This window comes from Chaetodon auriga, chromosome 8, assembly GCF_051107435.1.
Source record: "Chaetodon auriga isolate fChaAug3 chromosome 8, fChaAug3.hap1, whole genome shotgun sequence".
Taxonomy (NCBI): Eukaryota; Metazoa; Chordata; class Actinopteri; order Chaetodontiformes; family Chaetodontidae; genus Chaetodon; species Chaetodon auriga.
The window spans coordinates 11,011,275-11,030,132 of NC_135081.1; the positions used below are offsets into that span (position 1 = coordinate 11,011,275).

The window sequence follows — 18,858 nt, forward strand, 5'->3', positions numbered from 1 at the left end:
CTGTCTATTAGCGCACATGAGTGTGTATTCACGTGTGTGTGCACTTTGTAATTTTTTTTTTTTTTCCATTCATGAGTGGAATATTTGTCAGGCCTGACTGAGCAAGATGAATTTTCATCTCCCTGTCATCATAAGGCCACAGATGGGAGGGACGGGGCACAAATGAGAAGGATTATATCATTCAGAGATATTATTTTCACTCTTTTGTTCTCTGGAAATATCCTTATCATCGTGCCCAGAAGAGCTATCACATGCACATGAGATGAGTTTTCACCGAACTATAGAGGGTAGAGTTTAGTGTGTAGGCTATATGGAAATTTACAAATTGCATGTGGTGCAGAAGCATGGCGTACTGATTTGGGAAACTGTCCAGCTGCTTGGAAGGTAAGCATCTGCTCGCAGACTCAACGAGCTTCCACCCAGCTGAAGTGTCCTTGAGCAAAACAATGAATCCCGACCAGGTCCTGGGGCGTGTTCTGTCGTTGATACTTGAACTCTGACCTGCCTGGAGAGTAAGTAAATGTTCGGAATACACAGATCTCTCCTTAAATGATGAATAGCAAATGGCGAATTTCAAGGCTATCACACCGAGCTAGTCAATGAAATGAGCACCTGGAAGTAAAAAAAGTCTCTATCATTCATGCTGATGTATTTTTCTGCCCGAGTCGACACTCAGGCATCTCTAGATGTTCAGACTGACTAAAATGTTCAGGGCAAAGCTAGATTACATGCTAACTTCATCAACAACTCCTCAATATTTTATTAAGAGATCATGTACAAGACTCCTGAGACACTGACTCAGTTCTCTGATACTGTAAAACTAAGGACACTTTGGATTTGAGCTGCACAGTTGATCAGTAAATCACTGTAAACAGAGCAGCTGAAGAGGTGGCTCTTGGTTACATTACTGATTAAAGTCTAAAGCCTCTAGTTTGATGATCAGAAACTGGCTGAATTTGCCAGTTACACTATTCACTCTACAGAATCTCCTATTAGCACCATAAGGTACCACCGCTGATTATGTAAGATCGATTTAAATAAATTGCATTAAAGCTGTACTCCAGCAAGTACTCTAGTCACAATATAAATTACTTCAATTAATTAAATTAATTACGTTATGTCAAAATCATTTATTCGCTAGTTTACAGGATTTACAATGTTCCAATGTTTCCAATTCCGAAGTTCATTTTAAGATAAAGAAAACAGTGATTCTTTTTATGTGATTATACACTAATAAAAACATACTACTTAATATTATATTCCATTTCTGCCAATTGACCTGCCTAAATCTTACACACTGGACCTTTCCTGTGTAACACTGGTGGAGTTCCCCTTTAAAGCATCAGCTTCATCAATGCTGTCGCTCCATTTCTGCCCTGTGCAGTGCCGATAATGTAGAAGTACTGCCGTCTGACAAAAGGCTTCTTTGAGTTATCCTCATGAACTGGGTTTTGGGTTTTGCTGTCCGACTAATTGCATGGACAGTCAACGGTTAAACAAACGCAGATTAGTTTAAGTGTGACATGAGATGTGGAACTTTTTATATTTTTTCAGCCTAAAATGAGGGCATCTTGGCAGGCTGCTGATGAATACCCTGTGTTTGTGCATTCCCAGTTAATTCAGCTGTTTGGTGTGGCCCCAGTTACATAAATGTAGATAAAACACTGGATGCTTGTATATATTGGAATCTGTTTTCTATGCATACTGCATGTGTGCATCCCTTGTTTGTCGCTGTACTTAATACGTCCACATTACATGTATACGAACCTGAACTTGCATGTCTGTATATGTTACACTCTTTTGGCTAAATTATTTGTTTCTCATTAGCAACAGCATAAATATCTGTGTGTGGTACATATCTTGCTGTGAAAGCAGCTTGCTGCCTTTGAACAATAAAAAATCATCTGCTTATCGGCAAAACAGAGTGTGGCTCCAAATCCCGGAAAAGACCGACAGACAAGAACTGTGTGTGTGTGTGTGTGTGTGTGTGTGTGTGTGTGTGTGTGTGTGTGTGTCTGGGATCGAGAAAGAGAGAGATCAGTAGTGTATTCCCTCATTCTTAACATGTTTACATTTAGGATTGTAATGAGCGAGGCTTTTGAAACGAGGATCATTTAATTGTGTTAACACACAGCCCACTCCAAACTGCAGCTGGAATTTCAAAGCTGCTGTGCTTTCCAAACATTTCTCCCATTGGCTTAATGCATGTGTGTCAATATCTCTCCTTTTCTTTCATATAAACACACAGTCAGAACCATGCTTGTGGTAACAGCATCGGTTTTGCCCACATTTCCCACACACATACACACACACACACACACACACTTGCACGCAAACCGTCATTCACACTGTAGACATGCTGTGTCTCTTTTGGCTTCATTCTATTTGACATCTCTTTTCAGTCCCACCCATGTGACCCAGTAAAACAGGGTGTACTTGTGAGAGTAGACATTGATATGTGTGTGTTCAGACCTTTTGTCTTGCAGTGCTTCCTGTAGGGCTCGACCTAGATTGCCAGAGCGTCAACAATTTGACATATAGCATTGTGGACGACACACACACACACACACACACACACACACACACACACACACCAATCTTATTGCAGTAAAATTGACTGATGCTCATTCTCTTTGTGTCTTTGTTTCTTTAAACAAGACCCCGAGTCTCTCAAATTGCTGCATTTAATGTAGAGGATTTTTCTTGGTGTTGCTGGTGCATGGCTGTACATTAGTGACCATAGCTATGGAAGCTCTAAGCACTGACAGATTTAGTGTAGTTCAGGGACAAAATGAGCTCACATGCAGTGCAGAGGGATATTAAATGTCAGACAATAGGAAGCCAATAGATGGTACATCTCAATCTACAATAAAGAAGTCTTCCAGCATTGAGTCACTGTACTTATGGTAGAGAATATATCTATCTATATCTACATCTACATCTGAAACATAAATAAAATACAATGTGATCATGTGCTAATCCTTGACATATACTCAAGTGAGAACAGTGCAAAGACAGTATATTTAATGTTTTACCTCATCAACTTTAGTGATTTTTGTAAATATAAGATAAGAGTTTATTTATCCCTCGCCGGAGAAATTCAGTTGTTACAGCAGCAGAATAAAAAGAAGAGGTGAAAAAAGACAACAAGTGGTACAGAACAAACAATAGAAAAAGGCACAAAATATACACACACACACACACACACACACACACACACACATATATATACATGTACGCATAAATGTATGTGCATTTAAAGTTAGTTTAGTAATATTCAGAATAATGTTAACCGATATTCTTTTTCTTTTTCCTGTGTTATCTGTGTGTGTGTGTGTGTGTGTGTGTGTGTGTGTGTGTGTGTGTGTGTGTGTCCAGGCTATGGATTTGTGGACTTTGACAGCCCTGCAGCAGCCCAGAAGGCTGTGGCCTCGCTCAAAGCCAGCGGAGTCCAGGCACAGATGGCAAAGGTAAGCCTCACCTCGCCCTTCACTCTCTGGCCTGCTTTGCTTGTTGTCATCCAGGTGTTTCCTTGTGGCCTTACCTCGGAGACTCAATCGCCGTCTATAAACCCTAGAGAAAGCTGATGTTGTTGGTGCCGATGGAAAAAAACAGCGCAGAGGGTCATGGTTGATGTTATTTGCGGTCACAATAATAATAGTTACAGCAGCCGTTCGATGTTGATAATCATGACAACGATCGCTGGATTCACTGTCAGTTGCGCTGTTACATTGATTCATGTGAGACTGATAGGGGCAGCTTTGATTAAGTCAGTGATAAGATTATTGATTGAGCCCATATAGAGCTATTGATTAACGACTATGACCCTGATGAGATTATTGATCATATCCCCGAAAAGATGGGAGAAAGGATGGAGCGGATGATTTAGATGGCTGAGCTAGTTTTGTTTCACATTGCCTTCTTTTTTTTTGTTTGTTCCTTATGTACTTTCTCTGTCTTTGCTCCTCAAATGTTAATAATCATTATTGTTTGTAGTTGTATGTGTGTGTGTGTGTGTGTGTGTGTGTGTGTGTGTGTGTGTGGCTCGCAGAGGTATGCAACAATGTGCCAGAACATGTGGGCCTAACCAGCACAATCACATTATCCTCCAATGCGTGTGAGAGAAAGACACTGAATAGCCTGCCTTCCCTTTCAGATTCATTAAAGCTGTATCGCTGCATACTTCCTTTTATAAATGAGAGACGAGTGCAATTAAAATGGGCCAGTCTTCAGGCATCAGGAGCATCCCATAGAATTAAACAGCAGCAAGCCTCTAAGCCACCTTTGCCTTGCTCTTCTATTAAACCTCTTTTCATTAGACTTCCATCTCTTATTTTGTTCCTAACTGCTTGAGGGGCATTTAGAAGAGCAGTGTTGATGTGTTTAGCTGTTATTAAAGAGAGACGAACCCTCGACTCCTCGGAGATTGAGTTTTCCGGAGGGATGGAATGGAGGGCAAGGAGTCAATTCCAAATGAAATTACACAGACTTCGTACTGTTTCATGAACTAATTATACACAGAGCTGCTGATGTCCCGGCTAACTTTCCTGAATCAGGGTGCAACGAGAAAGTCACTCTCAAAACCACTGATGTTGGATTTCCAGATGGAGCCTCTAACATTTTGTAAGATGAGCAGCTTAATTGGGGCTTGACAAAAATCTTGGTTTTAACACATTCAGTACCAATTAGACTGACTCAGATAAATTCTGTGCCATGCTACATCCCACATCCTCCGCAGAGTGCACTGGGGTTTGTAGGTTAGCTGGGACAGAAACTTTTGTTCTTAGTTCTAATCTGCAAGATAGTTGAAAGCTTTTCAACCAAAGACAGCAGTGAGGTGGCAGCAGGGAGAGAAAAAAGACATGATTAGCTTCTGTGAAAGAGAGATGAGGCATCTACGAAAGGCGAATATTGATTGAGGAGGTTTGGAGATAGAGCTGAACTGATCTGTCATTGAACATCAGCACTGAGCCTGAAAGGCTGGGTCAAGTAATTTATATATGTGAATGTCCTCATGGGATCTAAGATACAGAGAGAAACTCAGATAATCCAGAAACTTTCTACTTAAACTTGGGAAATTAGACTTGATAATAATCGAATAATAATATATAGATAATACCTGGCGTGGGAAAATATTTCATGATGCTGCCTCAAAGTGATGCCTTCAATATGTTTTTCTTGCCTCTACCTGTATCAAAGCCCCAAAACTCACTGAACTCTCGTATCCTTAATGTGAACATTATTGCTGTATAAAAGCTCTGTCAGGTAGAAATAATAGACACAGAGATCAGTTGTTTTCCACTTTTCTACAGTCACACGTCAGTAAAATTCAGTAAAAATATAATTCATATAAATCTACCCATCCATCACGTAAATTATACATTATAGAAATGGATGATTTAAAATAAACTAATCTTCTATATAGACATCAGATAGCATTAAAACCTGTCATACATGTTTATTAAAATCCCCAGCCAAAAAGGCTTTATTAGGCCTAAAATGGGTTGACAGGACATTAGAAAAGAGCCATTTGGTCCAAGAAGACAAACTATCAAACAATAGAGAGGGTTATCGTTTGGGCTTCGAAGGAGGAGAAAATTGCAGTAATACCTTAAACGCAGTTGCAGGGTCACTGCTTCACCCAGACATCCTTGATCCTTGGAGTGCAGATTAAACTGGAGCCTGGCACTGCACAGTGATTGGGGCGCACTACTCTGCTCGCTGCCAAATTTCAGTTCAAATCATAAAAGCCTAAGTTCTTTGACTGGACGTGGTCATTAAGCATGAAGAACCTATTTTAAGTGAACATTGATTGGACGCACCAGCCTGCTATCGTGCTTGCATCGAGCCTTGGGCGGCGTTTGCAGAATCAGAGGATTCCTTCCACGGGGCTTTGGAGCTCTGGAAGGAACGTGATCACTGCAAAGGTTGTATCAGGACGACCCAGTCGACGCAAGAAATGTTGGAAAGCTCCCTCAGGAAAACTTGAGAGCGGGGAAACAGTGCAGCAGTAACATATAGTGTGCCTAATACAGTGCAGTTTGAGGCCACTGCCAAGACTCCAGAGCTGCCTTAAACCTGGAGTCTGCATCAGGCTTTTCTTGTACCTGTAGAATAGCTCTTTTCCTCCACTTCCTTGTACTTGTGCACAGACCATGGCACATGGGGGAAGGATCGCTGCCAAGGTCTCAGTGTGTCTGGCCGGGAACATGAATACTTAGAGGCGCTCATAGCCAGACAAGGCCGGCCTCACAGAGGAGCGATGATAATCAAACATCCCGACTGCACGAGCAGATACAGAAACCGCATGAATGTACACAGAAAGGAATTAACGGGCAGCTCGAAAAGCCAAACAGAGACACTGTCCTGCTGTGTTGCACGTCATGTGAGGGGTGTAGGGGGGAGGGTATGTGCCGCAGAAGAAGCTAAACTCAGGGCGAGAAGTTAGGAAGAGCTAAAAGTACCCAGCAGCTGTATCTCATTTTCACAGGTCTGAAAATTCAACCTCAATGTTAGCCATGATTAAAGTAACTTCCTGACATTGCTCATGAATTAATTAGAGCATAGTTGAAGCAAGATTAGACTGTTTGTGTGTATGTAATTGTATTCGCTGTGAGGAACCTTTATCCATTAAACCCTGCAGCTTGCTCTGACATCTTCTCTGTGATAGGTGCATGTTTTGGTTGTGAAATAAACGAGACAAGAAAATACAGCAAGCTAAGATGTGAGGAGACAGAGGAAAGTGTGTGTGTGCGTGTATGTGTGTGTGTGTCCTACACTCACTTCGTCAGTCTTCTTGGTAATTACTGTTGACCTGAAAGATGATTACTGCTACAGCTGTACTCCCCCTCTCTCTTGTCTGCTCACTCACAGTTAGTTTTTCTGTCTCTCTGCCTCATTCTCGCCTTCTCTTTTCGCGTCTGCACACCAAATCCTTATTTAACACTTTAAGGCACTAGTCATCCTCACACTTCAACTCTTTCCATCACTCAGAACGTAGTAGAATCGTTCTTTCCACAGGTGTGAGGTGAGGGTGAGGGTGTGTGTCCTTTTGTTGTTTCGTTTTTTTCAATTATGCTATTGTTTTTCTTTTTTTTTTATTTGCTTGTTTTCACAAATTCTGTGTGTACATTAAACAATTACATGCTGGGCTTTGTGTGTGTGATATATATATATGTGAAATGTTGTCGCTGCAAAAGGTTTTCGCATGAAGGTAGAAAATTTTGACTTTGCTAAATAAATGTAGTAATGTTACATTTTTGGGTATTAAAATTGATAACAGGCGCTACTTTTACAATGCAAACACAAAAATGCTCACTCTGTTATGTGTGTGTGTGTGTGTGTGTGTGTGTGTGTGTGTGTGTGTGTTCGTTCACCGACAGTTACAGAGGACCAAGGTCACTATGCTAATTACAGAGATGGTACCACAGGCAGTGACACTTCACACCTCCCTCCTCTCTTCTCTCCCTTTCTTCTTCTCTCCTCCACTTTGTCCTTGGCACCTTTCACCTTTCTTTCCCCTCCTCTGTCTCTGTTTCTTTTTTCCTTCCCCTGGTACCTCTTTTTTGGCCTAGTTTGTTCTCTTCATCTAACCCCCGCCAGCCCCCACAACCTCCTCATCCTCTTTCCTCTTTTTTATCCCACGCTCTTCTCTCTCTGTATGTGTTTGGTTGTGTGTGTGTGTGTGTGTGTGTGTGGGTGTGTGTGTGCGTGTGTTTGTCTGCAGCAGGTGCTGCAATGCCTCCTCCAGAGTCATTAGTTACAGGGTTGAGTAAGGACAGAGAGTGACGGATAGAGCGAGAAAGAGGGGGGGTCTATGTGGGTTGAGAGAGGATGGCTTGGTGTGATGAGAAAGAGGGAGAGGACACACATAAACACACACACACACACACACACACACAAACACACATATAAAGTGAACTTCATTGCACAACTGTCATTTATCAGTCCTGATTAAACCCTTGGGTTAGTCCAGTTGTGTTCTTTCTTCCTTTCTTTGCTCTGTTTTGCATGTGTGTCTGATAGAAGCCAGATGCCTGATGTTCTCTTGACTTGGTTTACTGATGTATCCAGTGTGTTAGTGTGTGCTTTCTTGTGTGTGTGTGTACGTGTGTGCACTAGCTTGCATCTGCTTGAATATGCCTGCAGATTGTGTGTGTGTGTGTGTGTGTGTGTGTGTGTGTGTGTGTGTGTGTGTGTGTGTGTGTGTGCGCGTGTGTGTGTGTGTGTCTGACAGCTGAGGTTAGTGATGGGAAGAGGAGGACAACAGAGCCAACTGACACATGAAAAAAGATGAGCGGAGACAAAAACACATAGACTGGAAGACACGAGCATCTCTTTCTTTCCCACCCTGCTTTCAGTTTGTCTATCACTCTCTCTTTCTGTCTTGAAGCTGCGCACTGTTTTTCCTTTTCCTCATCTTTCACCCCTGTTTGTTCAAATGCGTTTGTTTCCTTTTCATATTTTTTATGTATTCTTCTCTTTTTTTTTCTGTGTCTCCTTCGCCTGTTTCATCTGACTATTTTTTCCCTCTCTCAGCAAGATAAAGTATACGATCCTTACACCAGCCGGCATATATAATGTGGAATTTGGTCGCGATCTGCTTTCCAGAGCAAACTCATTCAGCATCATTTGAAAATGATAAGGCCTACAGTAATAGTGCTGCTGGGATGTTTCTTGGAATTCAGAATCTGTCCTTACCTACTAAAACATGAACATCACAAAACTACACATCCACTGTATTGCACAGTGACAGAGAGGATGGATTGCTTAGATTTACCACTGCCATGTTGTTGACACTGCGAGCAAACTGGATTTTTTATTTTTTTTTTTGTCAGGAAGTATTATTTACAGTCAGCAGTGCTTGGACGTGTGCTAGCAACTTCTCTGAATGGAGAATGTCATATTGTAGGTATAGCATACAAATGTTGATGCAAGATGTTCTTTACTCTTTTTAAACAAAACTGCCCCTTTAACCATTCACTATTTCGGAGGACACGCCGTGCTGTTGCATTTGTCTTCAACTCAGAAGGTGGAAGCCAACAAGCTACACCAACTAGCTAGCTTCCACTGAAAAAGTAAAAGCTAGTTAGCCTAGCTTGCTAACATAAGCACTGATTCCCATCAGATGTTAATTTTTGTTTATGTAATTTGGGCCATTTTTAAGGTCCTGCACACTCATATTCATCCCACATCATAGCTAACATAGCTAGCATTAGATGTCTCTCTTTCATGGGTCCAGATGTGGCTAGGGACCGTAGCTCTGCTGGCTACATTGATCTGTGGTAGTCACGGAGTAACATAGCAGGTGCTCCAATCACAGATGGGACGAGTCAAAACAAACTCTGCAGGTATACTGATTTCTTTGGATGAATGCATTTTTAATTCCAGCTTGACCAAAGAGTTAGAAAGTGAATAATATCACTGCAGTAAGACCACTGTGTCCGTTCTGACAGAATTCAGAAGTTCAGTATTTTGCCAAAGAAACAGGAGTGACAGGCTTTCTTTCATTAGAAAGAGCTTGCTCCTTTGCTGTGCAGGACATAAATCCCACTCATGTCAAAAGAGACTGCCACAGACTTAACTCTGTACAATAGCACCAAATTTTTCTGTTATCTGACTGCCCTGACATGGTTCCGCTGCCAACAGCAGGATCTTTGTTTGCACCGATGTTCTACAGTAGTCAAACATGCACAATTTTTAAATAACTTTAAAAAAATCTATTTAAAAATCTTAGATTAGACATTTGATTAATTATAATGTTCTTTTCCTCCCCATGTGCTCCATCCTTGTGTGAGGTTCAAGGCAGAGTTGACATTGTAAAATACAGATAATGAATCACTTTCTGTTTAGAAGTGGAGGACGGCAGAGTGGCCAAGGACGTACGTGTGCATGTGTATTCACAGCAGCTCAAGTAAAAAAGCTGAATGTATGTGTGTGCACATGCTGTGTCCCACTGTGTAGACCTGCGTCTTTTTGTGGGGCCAGACCACCTCTGGTCCAACAATAGCAGGAGGAGGACAATGAGGAGAAGGAGGAAAGAAAGGGAGAGCGAACAGGGGAGTGGGAGGGAGCCTAGTGGTTGAAACCCAATCGAATTAAATGTAATCTGGCCTGAATGTGCACAACCATCAGCTGCTCTCCAATCTTATTAACCCTGCATTACCAGCCCTGGGTTGTGCGTATGTGCGCGTGTGCATGTGTCTTCTTATGTTAGTGTGTGCGGAGGAGGGAGAGAGACAGACGAGTTAAGTGGATAAGCGAGAAAAGAAAAGGAGGAGATGGACGGGATGGCAGGAAGAAAGAACGTGAGAGGCAGGGAGATGGAGAAGAAAATGAAGATGAATATGGGTGTTTGGGTGATTAATGTGCCTCTGTGGCATTGCTAATGAAAAAAATATTTCTCATCACAACAGTAATCATGATAATTTAAGGTGACACTTAATAGTTTCTTTATTTTTGCTGCATTAGTTTGTGTATTATATCATCAAAGGGAGTGCACGTGGACCAAAATACAATGCTGTACACACAGTTTAAATCTGAGTAAATAGTCTAACATACTTAGAAGGGTGTGACAAAATAGTGCAAACACAGACTACAAACTCAACCTTTATTCTTTGAGTATAATTAACAGTTTTTGGCTGCATCTCCTTTTTCACATCATACACATTTCTGCAGTTTCTGTTCCTGAACAATGATGTTGTTATACTTATTATTATAAGCCAGTATTGTGTGTAATTTTGCATATATCATAGCAGCCTATCTGGTCTTCTCAACACTGCAAATGTAACATGAGACCTGTAATATTTTTAAGATTTATATACAATTAAACTACCTTTACAAATTTTAAAATTATATATAGCTCCTCTCTCACTGTCTCTACAGTCAGCTATTCTCTTGGATTTCAAGTTGCTGTTTGAGAGAACTTGTGTTTACCCAGCCTGGGGCGGCATACTGTAGCTTAAGTGATACGCAGCCAAAAGCCATCTATCCAAAGGTTCCAGACTCATAAATACTTTATGCAGTGTGTTCATTAAAAATGATAATTTCTTTACTTGGAGCAAAAGTTGTGCCTTTCCTGAGATGTAGTTTGCCAGAGCAGTCAGAGGAAAAGAGGTTCACTGAAAAATAAAGGGTGGTCACACTGACAGCTTCAAATACTGACACAGGCGATCATGAACTGGGATGCAGTGTTTTTTTTTTGTCCTGTTTTCTGTAGCTTGCAAATATGTTTGGTACTAGTGTGCAGCATTTCCCAGAGATCCCTTTGCAATCAGTGTCCCACTGAGACGCCTTTGTCTTTGTTCATCTGTCTAATTCAGTTGAATGTTTTCGGCAGCTGGAAATGTTAAAATACGTTGTGTACTGTGTACCACAGCATGTTTTTTTTTTTTTTTTTTTTTAGAAAGGCCCTACCTAAAAGGTTTTAGGATTCAGGTAAAAATATGCAAATCCTTTCATGGGTTTTCTTCCTTGTGTCATGACTGATGTGCAAGCAGGGTAATAATACAGAGAAAGGACCCAAATGCAAATGTCTGAGGCAAGAATGGTACAGTTCAGTGATTTAATAATGTGAACCGAGGGACATAGGTTTACAGCAGACGAGGGCCAAAACCAGAAAGTGGTCCAATACCAGCTCCAATGAGAAGCGGACAGGTCAAACATACAGGTCAGGCAGGCAGAAACAAGTTCCAGATACAGGTATCGAGTTAACAGAGAAACAGAATACTAATACATAAGCTAGAGAGCAGCAACATGAAGTACATGGAAGCTAAACTATTTAACCAGGAACAAAGGACGTAGACCAGGTCAGTGGCTGATGATGGAATGAGTTGCAGGTGAGAAAGTCCAGGCAACTGCAGAGCAGATGGGGGAAGTGAGAACAGGTGTGTGATTGGGTGGGGCAGTCAGGTCATGGGGAAAGTAGAAAAAGCGCAAGTGCATCTGGTGGATAAGTGGAAAATAGAACTGAGGCGCCTGGAAACACAGAAATGTGGTGAATGAACAGGGAGGCAGACTGTGACAGTTTGAATCCTTATATCAAATAAGAAAAAAATGACATTTTTATATGAAAGGGTCCCTGGTTGTTAATATAGTCGGATCTTTAACTTTATATTTCACAATATGGAGACATCTCCATGGATAGCAGCAATTAACACTATGATTTCTGCAGCTCCCTGCAATCATGCCTGACAGCAGAGACTAAAACTGGATGGTGGTTAAGTGCTGATGGCTGCACTCTGAGCAACTGGATTTTTGGATGAGAAAGAAAAACTTTGAAAACTTCACGGTTTTAAACTTTCAGAGACTTTTGTTGGCTTATGAAGAACCTTCCCTTTTTTTTTTTTTTTTTTTAGAGTTGATTAAAAGCAAGAAGAAGGATGTTGTTTATGCAGTGACGCAGTCATGATGTTTTCTCAAAGTCATCATTAATTGAATCAAATTAAATACATATCTCCCCCAGGGCAGTATGAATTCTGTATGTCAACATAAAATAGTGTGTGAACTGGACTTTAACTAACGTTTGTCCAAACATGTGCAGAAATACACCCAGAGCAGAGAATGATCGATTCTGAAACAAATGTGGCATCTAATTTGTGAGTGAATAAAGGTTTCACGTCTTCATTGCTTCACATTTCAACAGTACAAAGCAACAGGCTACAACAGAAACGTTTAAAATGTGTTATTTTAGATGAAAATGAGAGACATAATTTTGGTAGAGTAAGGTGTTTTTCACCTGATCAGTGCCTCATTTAGACATTAAACCATTCAGACTCAGTTAAACCCCATTATTACCCCTGAGAGGACAGAAAACAAAGAGGAATGAGGGAAAAATTGCCACGAACAGAAGAACAGAGTAGGTAGCTGGAGAGTGGGGGTGGTGCTTGGTTTGATGGAGCAGGGTTGAGAACAGCTCTATAAGGACGGAGATAACTGGAAAACACTATAAAACGCCTCTCCTCACATTCTTTCCCTCTGTGGAATTAGCCTTTGAGTGGGCTGCAGGAGCGAGGGAGGGTGCACAGAGAGATTGATGGAGGGAGGGAGTGGGAAGCCCAAAGTGTAGCGAGGGAGGAGAGAGAGAGAGAGAGAGAGAGAGATGGAGTGAATGTGGAGTGGGCAGCTTGAACTCTGAGAGGGAGGAATGCAGAGTAATCAAGGAGAAAGGAAGAAGTACAGGAAGGAAATAAAAGGCTAGAAGAAAAGGAGGATTTGAGGAAGAAAAGGGTGGTGCTGCATTTAAAACCGTGTTCCACACACACTGTGGAATGCATATGAATGAAGGATATTAATGGTGGTAGGAGCAGCTGACTGAAATGTCCCTATTTTATGGGGACACTATTAAGTCTATTTTCCGATTGGCTGTTCAGTCCTCACATCTCTCATTGTTATTGGTGGCCAGGCATGTTTGTTGTTTGTCATTGGGCAGGCAGCAGCAGCAGCAGAGTCGGCTAGATTCACAATCCAATGGCATAATTCAGCCATCGATCAAACTTTGTGGACAGCAGTAGCCAAACTGCTCCTCCAGACAGAGAGAGAGAGAGAGAGAGAGAGCTCTCAGAGTAGAATATCACAAATCAAATGCTGTAACCTTTTAGTACGTCTGAGTCTGCACATGCCCACTGAAAACCAATGAGGCTTTTTCTCTTGCTGTGCTTATCAGCCTGTCTACTCTACCTTTTGTCTTCCTTTTCTTCTCTTTTTCATTTGCTTTCAGTCACGCATCCCCATTCCGCTCTCTCTCTCTTGAAAAGTTTCTTCGCCGAGTTCCTCGTGGTCAGTTGTCTTTATTGATCTAAACAGGAATGCATGAGGAATCGTGATGATGGCTGAGCGAGACACCTGCAATGCTTGCTGGTCCGTGTAACATTTACTCCGATGAAAGATTTGTATGCGTATGTACGTCTCTGCAGCAAATGATTTGTAACTTAAAATTCAAGATAAAACCGGCGCTTTATTACACAGCAGGAGAGGATATGAGGTTCCAGGGGAAACTCACACTAACGCACAAATTGCTTGGTTCAACTGTCCCTTGTACTCTGTGTTCAGTTCGACCCTTTTGCAGGTCAGATACAGAGAGTGCACTTTTACATACAACCTTAGCGAGCTTAAAATATGTTACAGTCAGTCCACTAAAATTATGCAATTATGGACGACTCTCCAAAAAAGCATTTCCCATGAAAACTGTACGCAGTGAGGGCAGTGGACTATTCTGAGAAACCTGGACGTTCTTTTCAATGCCAGAAGCAGTGCAAAGGAAATCCCATCACTACCATATGTGTATGATGGACGGTGGCAACGTTTCATAACAAATACAATCGCAAAAAATCACATTATATACTAAAACTGAAACTATCTGAATGGCTTGATGGGGCCATAAATTGCCCTTTAAGTGCAGTGGAGAGTCCACCAGCTTGCTCTGGAGAACAAAATGGCAGCGTTAAGTTATGTAAAGAAATAATCAGCATATGTTGTTTTACGTAAATGATGAAGACATTATGCCATGGTTTGGGTGAATACTCAATTCAGATTGGCTGCTGGGTGTCCATAAATTCCTGGTAATTGACACCTATGTACTAAGTAGTTCCAGTGAAACTGTCTGTTCACCGCTCTAAATTAATGCACAGCCTGTATCTAAAGGTAGTAATCATAGCGACAGGGACACAGTTTGCAGATGCAAAAGAAACAGAGTCATTTTTAATAAATGAGAGATAATGCTTGACAAGGTGTCCATTATCAGGAACTAATGGACGACATGGAGGCCATAACTGTCCTCCGCTGCCTGATTGTTGTAATGAGATTTTAGCCTGTTAACGTGTTGCAATAAATTGTAAATGGAGGCTTGGACTTGCAGGCTGTGCATTACTTTGAAACGGTGAACAGACATTCTTTCATTGGAACTACTGAGTAGTTCTACTGATTGGCTGCAGGATGTCCATTATCAGGAGTTAATGGACACCCTGCAGCCAATCAGAATCAAGTATTCATCCAGAGCATGGTATAAAACCTTTAATTTCATTCCAAACAATTTGAGCATTTTAAACTAGATTATGTTTCACATTAAAACACCCAATCAATTATCGTTACAATGCAAGATTAAACTGCCATCTTTTGGATAAGAGATAGCACATAATCAACTGTGTGAAGTGTTAAGTTGAGATAATGGCTTTTAAAAACAGTCAATCTAAGAGTCAATGGCATGAAATGTTAATTTCTAGCTTTTCACAGAAAAAGTAGTAATAATTCTGCACAATGTGTTCTTTTGCAGGTTTACCTTCAGGTTGCAGCTAAAAATGTAATATTATAGATGATGGTGAGAGCTTAGAAGATCCAATTGACTGCCGCTGGGACTCCTTTTTCAGGAGCATTCACATTCTGACTGGAGAGGGTAAATTGGACATTAGCAACCATGGTCCAGCTAGTGGATAAAAAATCCTGGCTGCTCCTCTGAATGTTAAATATAGAAGAGCTTGGACCTATGCTCCAACGTATGCTATTATAATAAATCAGATGCAATTGCTACTCCTATTCTTGCTTGTGTGTTCGTGATAAGGTTGTTATTAATTGGATGACTGCTTAGTGGTGGGTTCTTGGTTATCATTTTGTCAAATTTGGGGTTACGGCACTGCTGGGAGCCTAAATAGAACACAGGCCAGTTTGTGGTCATATGACGAAGCGTTAACGAGGCTCCGTCTCGGGAGGACACTAAACCTGCTCAGTTTGGGCTGGGAGGGTTTAAGAACCCTTGTTAGAGCGTAATGACTTTGTAAGAGGGGAGGATGGGGTTTGTACAGGTAAAATGAATAGATGAATGTGAGTGTGCTGTCATGAGGCGTCCTTGGTGGAGGATATGATGGTAATTAGCCTGCTGTTTTCTCAATGGTGTTCCAGCAATGAGTCTCTTTAACCTCTTTGGCAGTGTGTGTGTGTGTGTGTGTGTGTGTGTGTGTGTGTGAGAGAGAGAGAGAGAGAGAGAGAGAGAGAGAGAGATGAAGCAGTTCTATGTCCATGTCTGTGCATGTGCATATGTCTTTGCATGAGCATGTGTGAGTGTGGCTGCCCTTTAGTATTTGCTGACTCAGGCTGGCTTTCCCTTTCTAAAAGTAAATAACCTTGGTCCGCCAAGCTGTCAGCTGGCCCCACTGTGCCCTCGTCCCAACATCTAAAGACTCTCATCTGAGCAGCGCAGCAACACACAGCACAAGCACATCTTCAGAGAGCCTGCAAACTGCAAAGTACTTGTATCTTCAAAAAGCCTCCTTCTAATGCAAAACTGGTACAGTTTACATGCTTTTATTTTCTGCCAGCATATTAAATTGATTCCGTCACATGTTGCTACATGTTGCTTTGAATGCGTCCTGTGAGGGCCCAGGTTCAAACTCGCACACTTATGTTTGAGAAACAGGATGGTTGGCTGAACCGTTTGTACAGAGCGTGTGATGGCAGTGACAGCGTTCAGTTGGTTTTCATAACAACAGCCGATGAAAAAGCAACATTTCAGTGAGAGAATCCCAGTATTTCATTTTGAAATCTATGACAGTGGTGTCTGTCTGGCCAGAGCAAACCAACCCCAAATTTAAGAGGGAAATAAAGTTGAGGTGAGTCCAGTCAGTGTGTCTGGCTCTGTGGTTATTCTTTATAGTGTTGCTGTAATGTCACACATAAGACAGTGCACTGCTAGAACATAGAAACCTGTTAACCTCTCCAGTCCTTCCCTTTGCTTCACTTTCAGTCTCTAATGTTATCTCTCATCTATCTAGAACTCTTTCCCTATCATTGTCGGTTTGACTTTATCTAGTGCTGTCATTATATTCTTCTCAGCCAAAGTTGTTTTTCTCTCACTTTTTCCACTTGTTTTTTCGCCCTTCCTCTGTCTACCCCCCCGTCTCGCTCCCAAGCCATCCCCCTGGAGGTTAATCCCTCCGGTTTCAAATAGAGATAACCATGGCAACAGGCCACGGCTTTCAAGCTTTGGGTCTGTAGGACAAAGGCATTGATCAGGATGAAATAGTGTCAGATGTAAGCGCGCAAAACGCACAACATGCACACACGTACACACATTTGTGTGCGTTTGTATGGGAGGCTTACTAACCCACTCACATTACACTGTGTGAAAATCAACCAAGTAAACATGAGGCTGCTGTTGTTCAATCAATACATTGTTAAATCTAACAAATCTCTGTAATTGGATGTGTTTAAAATGACAAAGACACAAACTGGTAGAACATGAACAAAGGTATTCGAGGTAAATAAATCTTTACAGCGCATAAGTTCATTCACACATACCCGCACACGTACGCGCACTTGACCTTGATGGCTGGAATGCAGTGTTGACAGATGTAGTGTGAAAAGCAGAGGGGATGAAAAAGGTCTTTTATTGAAGTGTAAACCAGTATTCCTCTCCTCCAGGACTTTATAACCGAGGCCAGCAGAAGGTGTGGGTGGACATGGACATCTTAACTCCCCGTAATACAGCGAGTCCACCAGCTTGTGTAACTTTTATAAGTGCTCAAACATTATATGCCTTTGGATGATATGACAGTCTCATTTTTAGGCTTTTACTGCAGTGCAATTAAGGTGAGAATAAGGTTGCAGCCTTTGCTTTAAAGCCCCTCATTTGCAATCTGACACTGACTTGTCTTTGCTTGCTCCCAAGAGGAACTGTTTTGAAAATCTCAAATGTTGAAATGCAGGATAGATGGGAGGTCGGACTTCTGTACTCATCACCTACGCTGACACTGACACGGCATGAAATTTCAATCAGCATTTCAGCACCCTCATGCCGGAAATGCATGCATGTCACATGACACATTTGGAATCAAACGCGCCTCTTTCTTCCCTCTGAGCCGAGAGAGATTCTTGTGTCTGATCTAGTGCTTTATGTTTTAATCACTGCAGTGCCGAGAGCACAAACCTACTCCTCCCCTGCACTTTTCGAGAACTTTTTTAATTTTGCAGCTTCCCTTTAATTTGTTTTCTCTCTGGCTGTGGCTCTTAACTTCATTTCCCAATAATTTGTCTGAGGACAAGCCACATGCCATTAGCAGGGCAAAAAGAAGCCGGAAACGAAAAAAAAAAAACTGCATTCAATAAGTTTGTCTAAAAACTTTCTTTATTAATTTTCTCTTCCCTTATCCGAGAAAGTGCTTCCTCAATGATAATCCAGCAATCCAGCAGGCCTTCTGGTTTATTGCATTTTTCTAATGAAATGCTCTGATACAGACAGGCAATCAAGGAGCAATTCAGTGAAAGGAGAAGAGAGAGAGGGGAATAGAAGAGGTAGTGTGTGAGGCATTTTAGGGGCAGAGCTGAATTTGCTTTTCATCTGTTAGAGCAGGTAGTACAGGGTCACAGTGTAGACCATGTACCCAGGATTGTAAGGTTTGAGCCTCGTTCTTGACCAGTTGACCACTTGCCATCTTCTCTCTCCCCCGCCTTTCCTGTCGCTCTTTACAAGATATTGTAAAGTAGAAATGCCACTGCTGAGCAAAATGATGATTTTAGCAAGAAGCTGTAGAGGCATAAGTGATGCATACTGTTGATGAAAAAAAGGCTATCCAATGTATTACATCGATTATTGTACATGTAGCATTTTTACCTGTTCAAGTCTGTTTTCTTTTTACCCTTATGTTTGATTCCATTTACCATTGTAATTGATCGTGTGGAAAACAATTGTTGGCATTAAGGACTCTTGAAGGGTCATAAATCATTTCGTGCTACCTTGCTTGGAGATGTTTTTCTTTGTAGAGGCTTCTTTCACCTCTGACCCTTTGTTTGTGTTCTTCAGGGACCAATTTTCGGTCTTCTTTTATTTTGCGTTCTGCCACAAGGCATCATAAAGCACGCAGGATCCATTTT

At 41.5% G+C, this 18,858-nt stretch overlaps 1 protein-coding gene across 1 annotated transcript in view; it reads left to right on the forward strand.

The window, feature by feature from the left end:
- LOC143324805 (RNA-binding motif, single-stranded-interacting protein 3-like) overlaps window positions 1-18,858 on the forward strand; it is a 107,017-nt gene that overhangs the window by 44,235 nt on the left and 43,924 nt on the right. Inside the window, exon 4 of the mRNA XM_076737547.1 lies at window positions 3,379-3,470. Coding sequence (XP_076593662.1) covers window positions 3,379-3,470 — 92 coding nt within the window. The remainder of the gene's footprint in view (window positions 1-3,378; window positions 3,471-18,858) is intronic.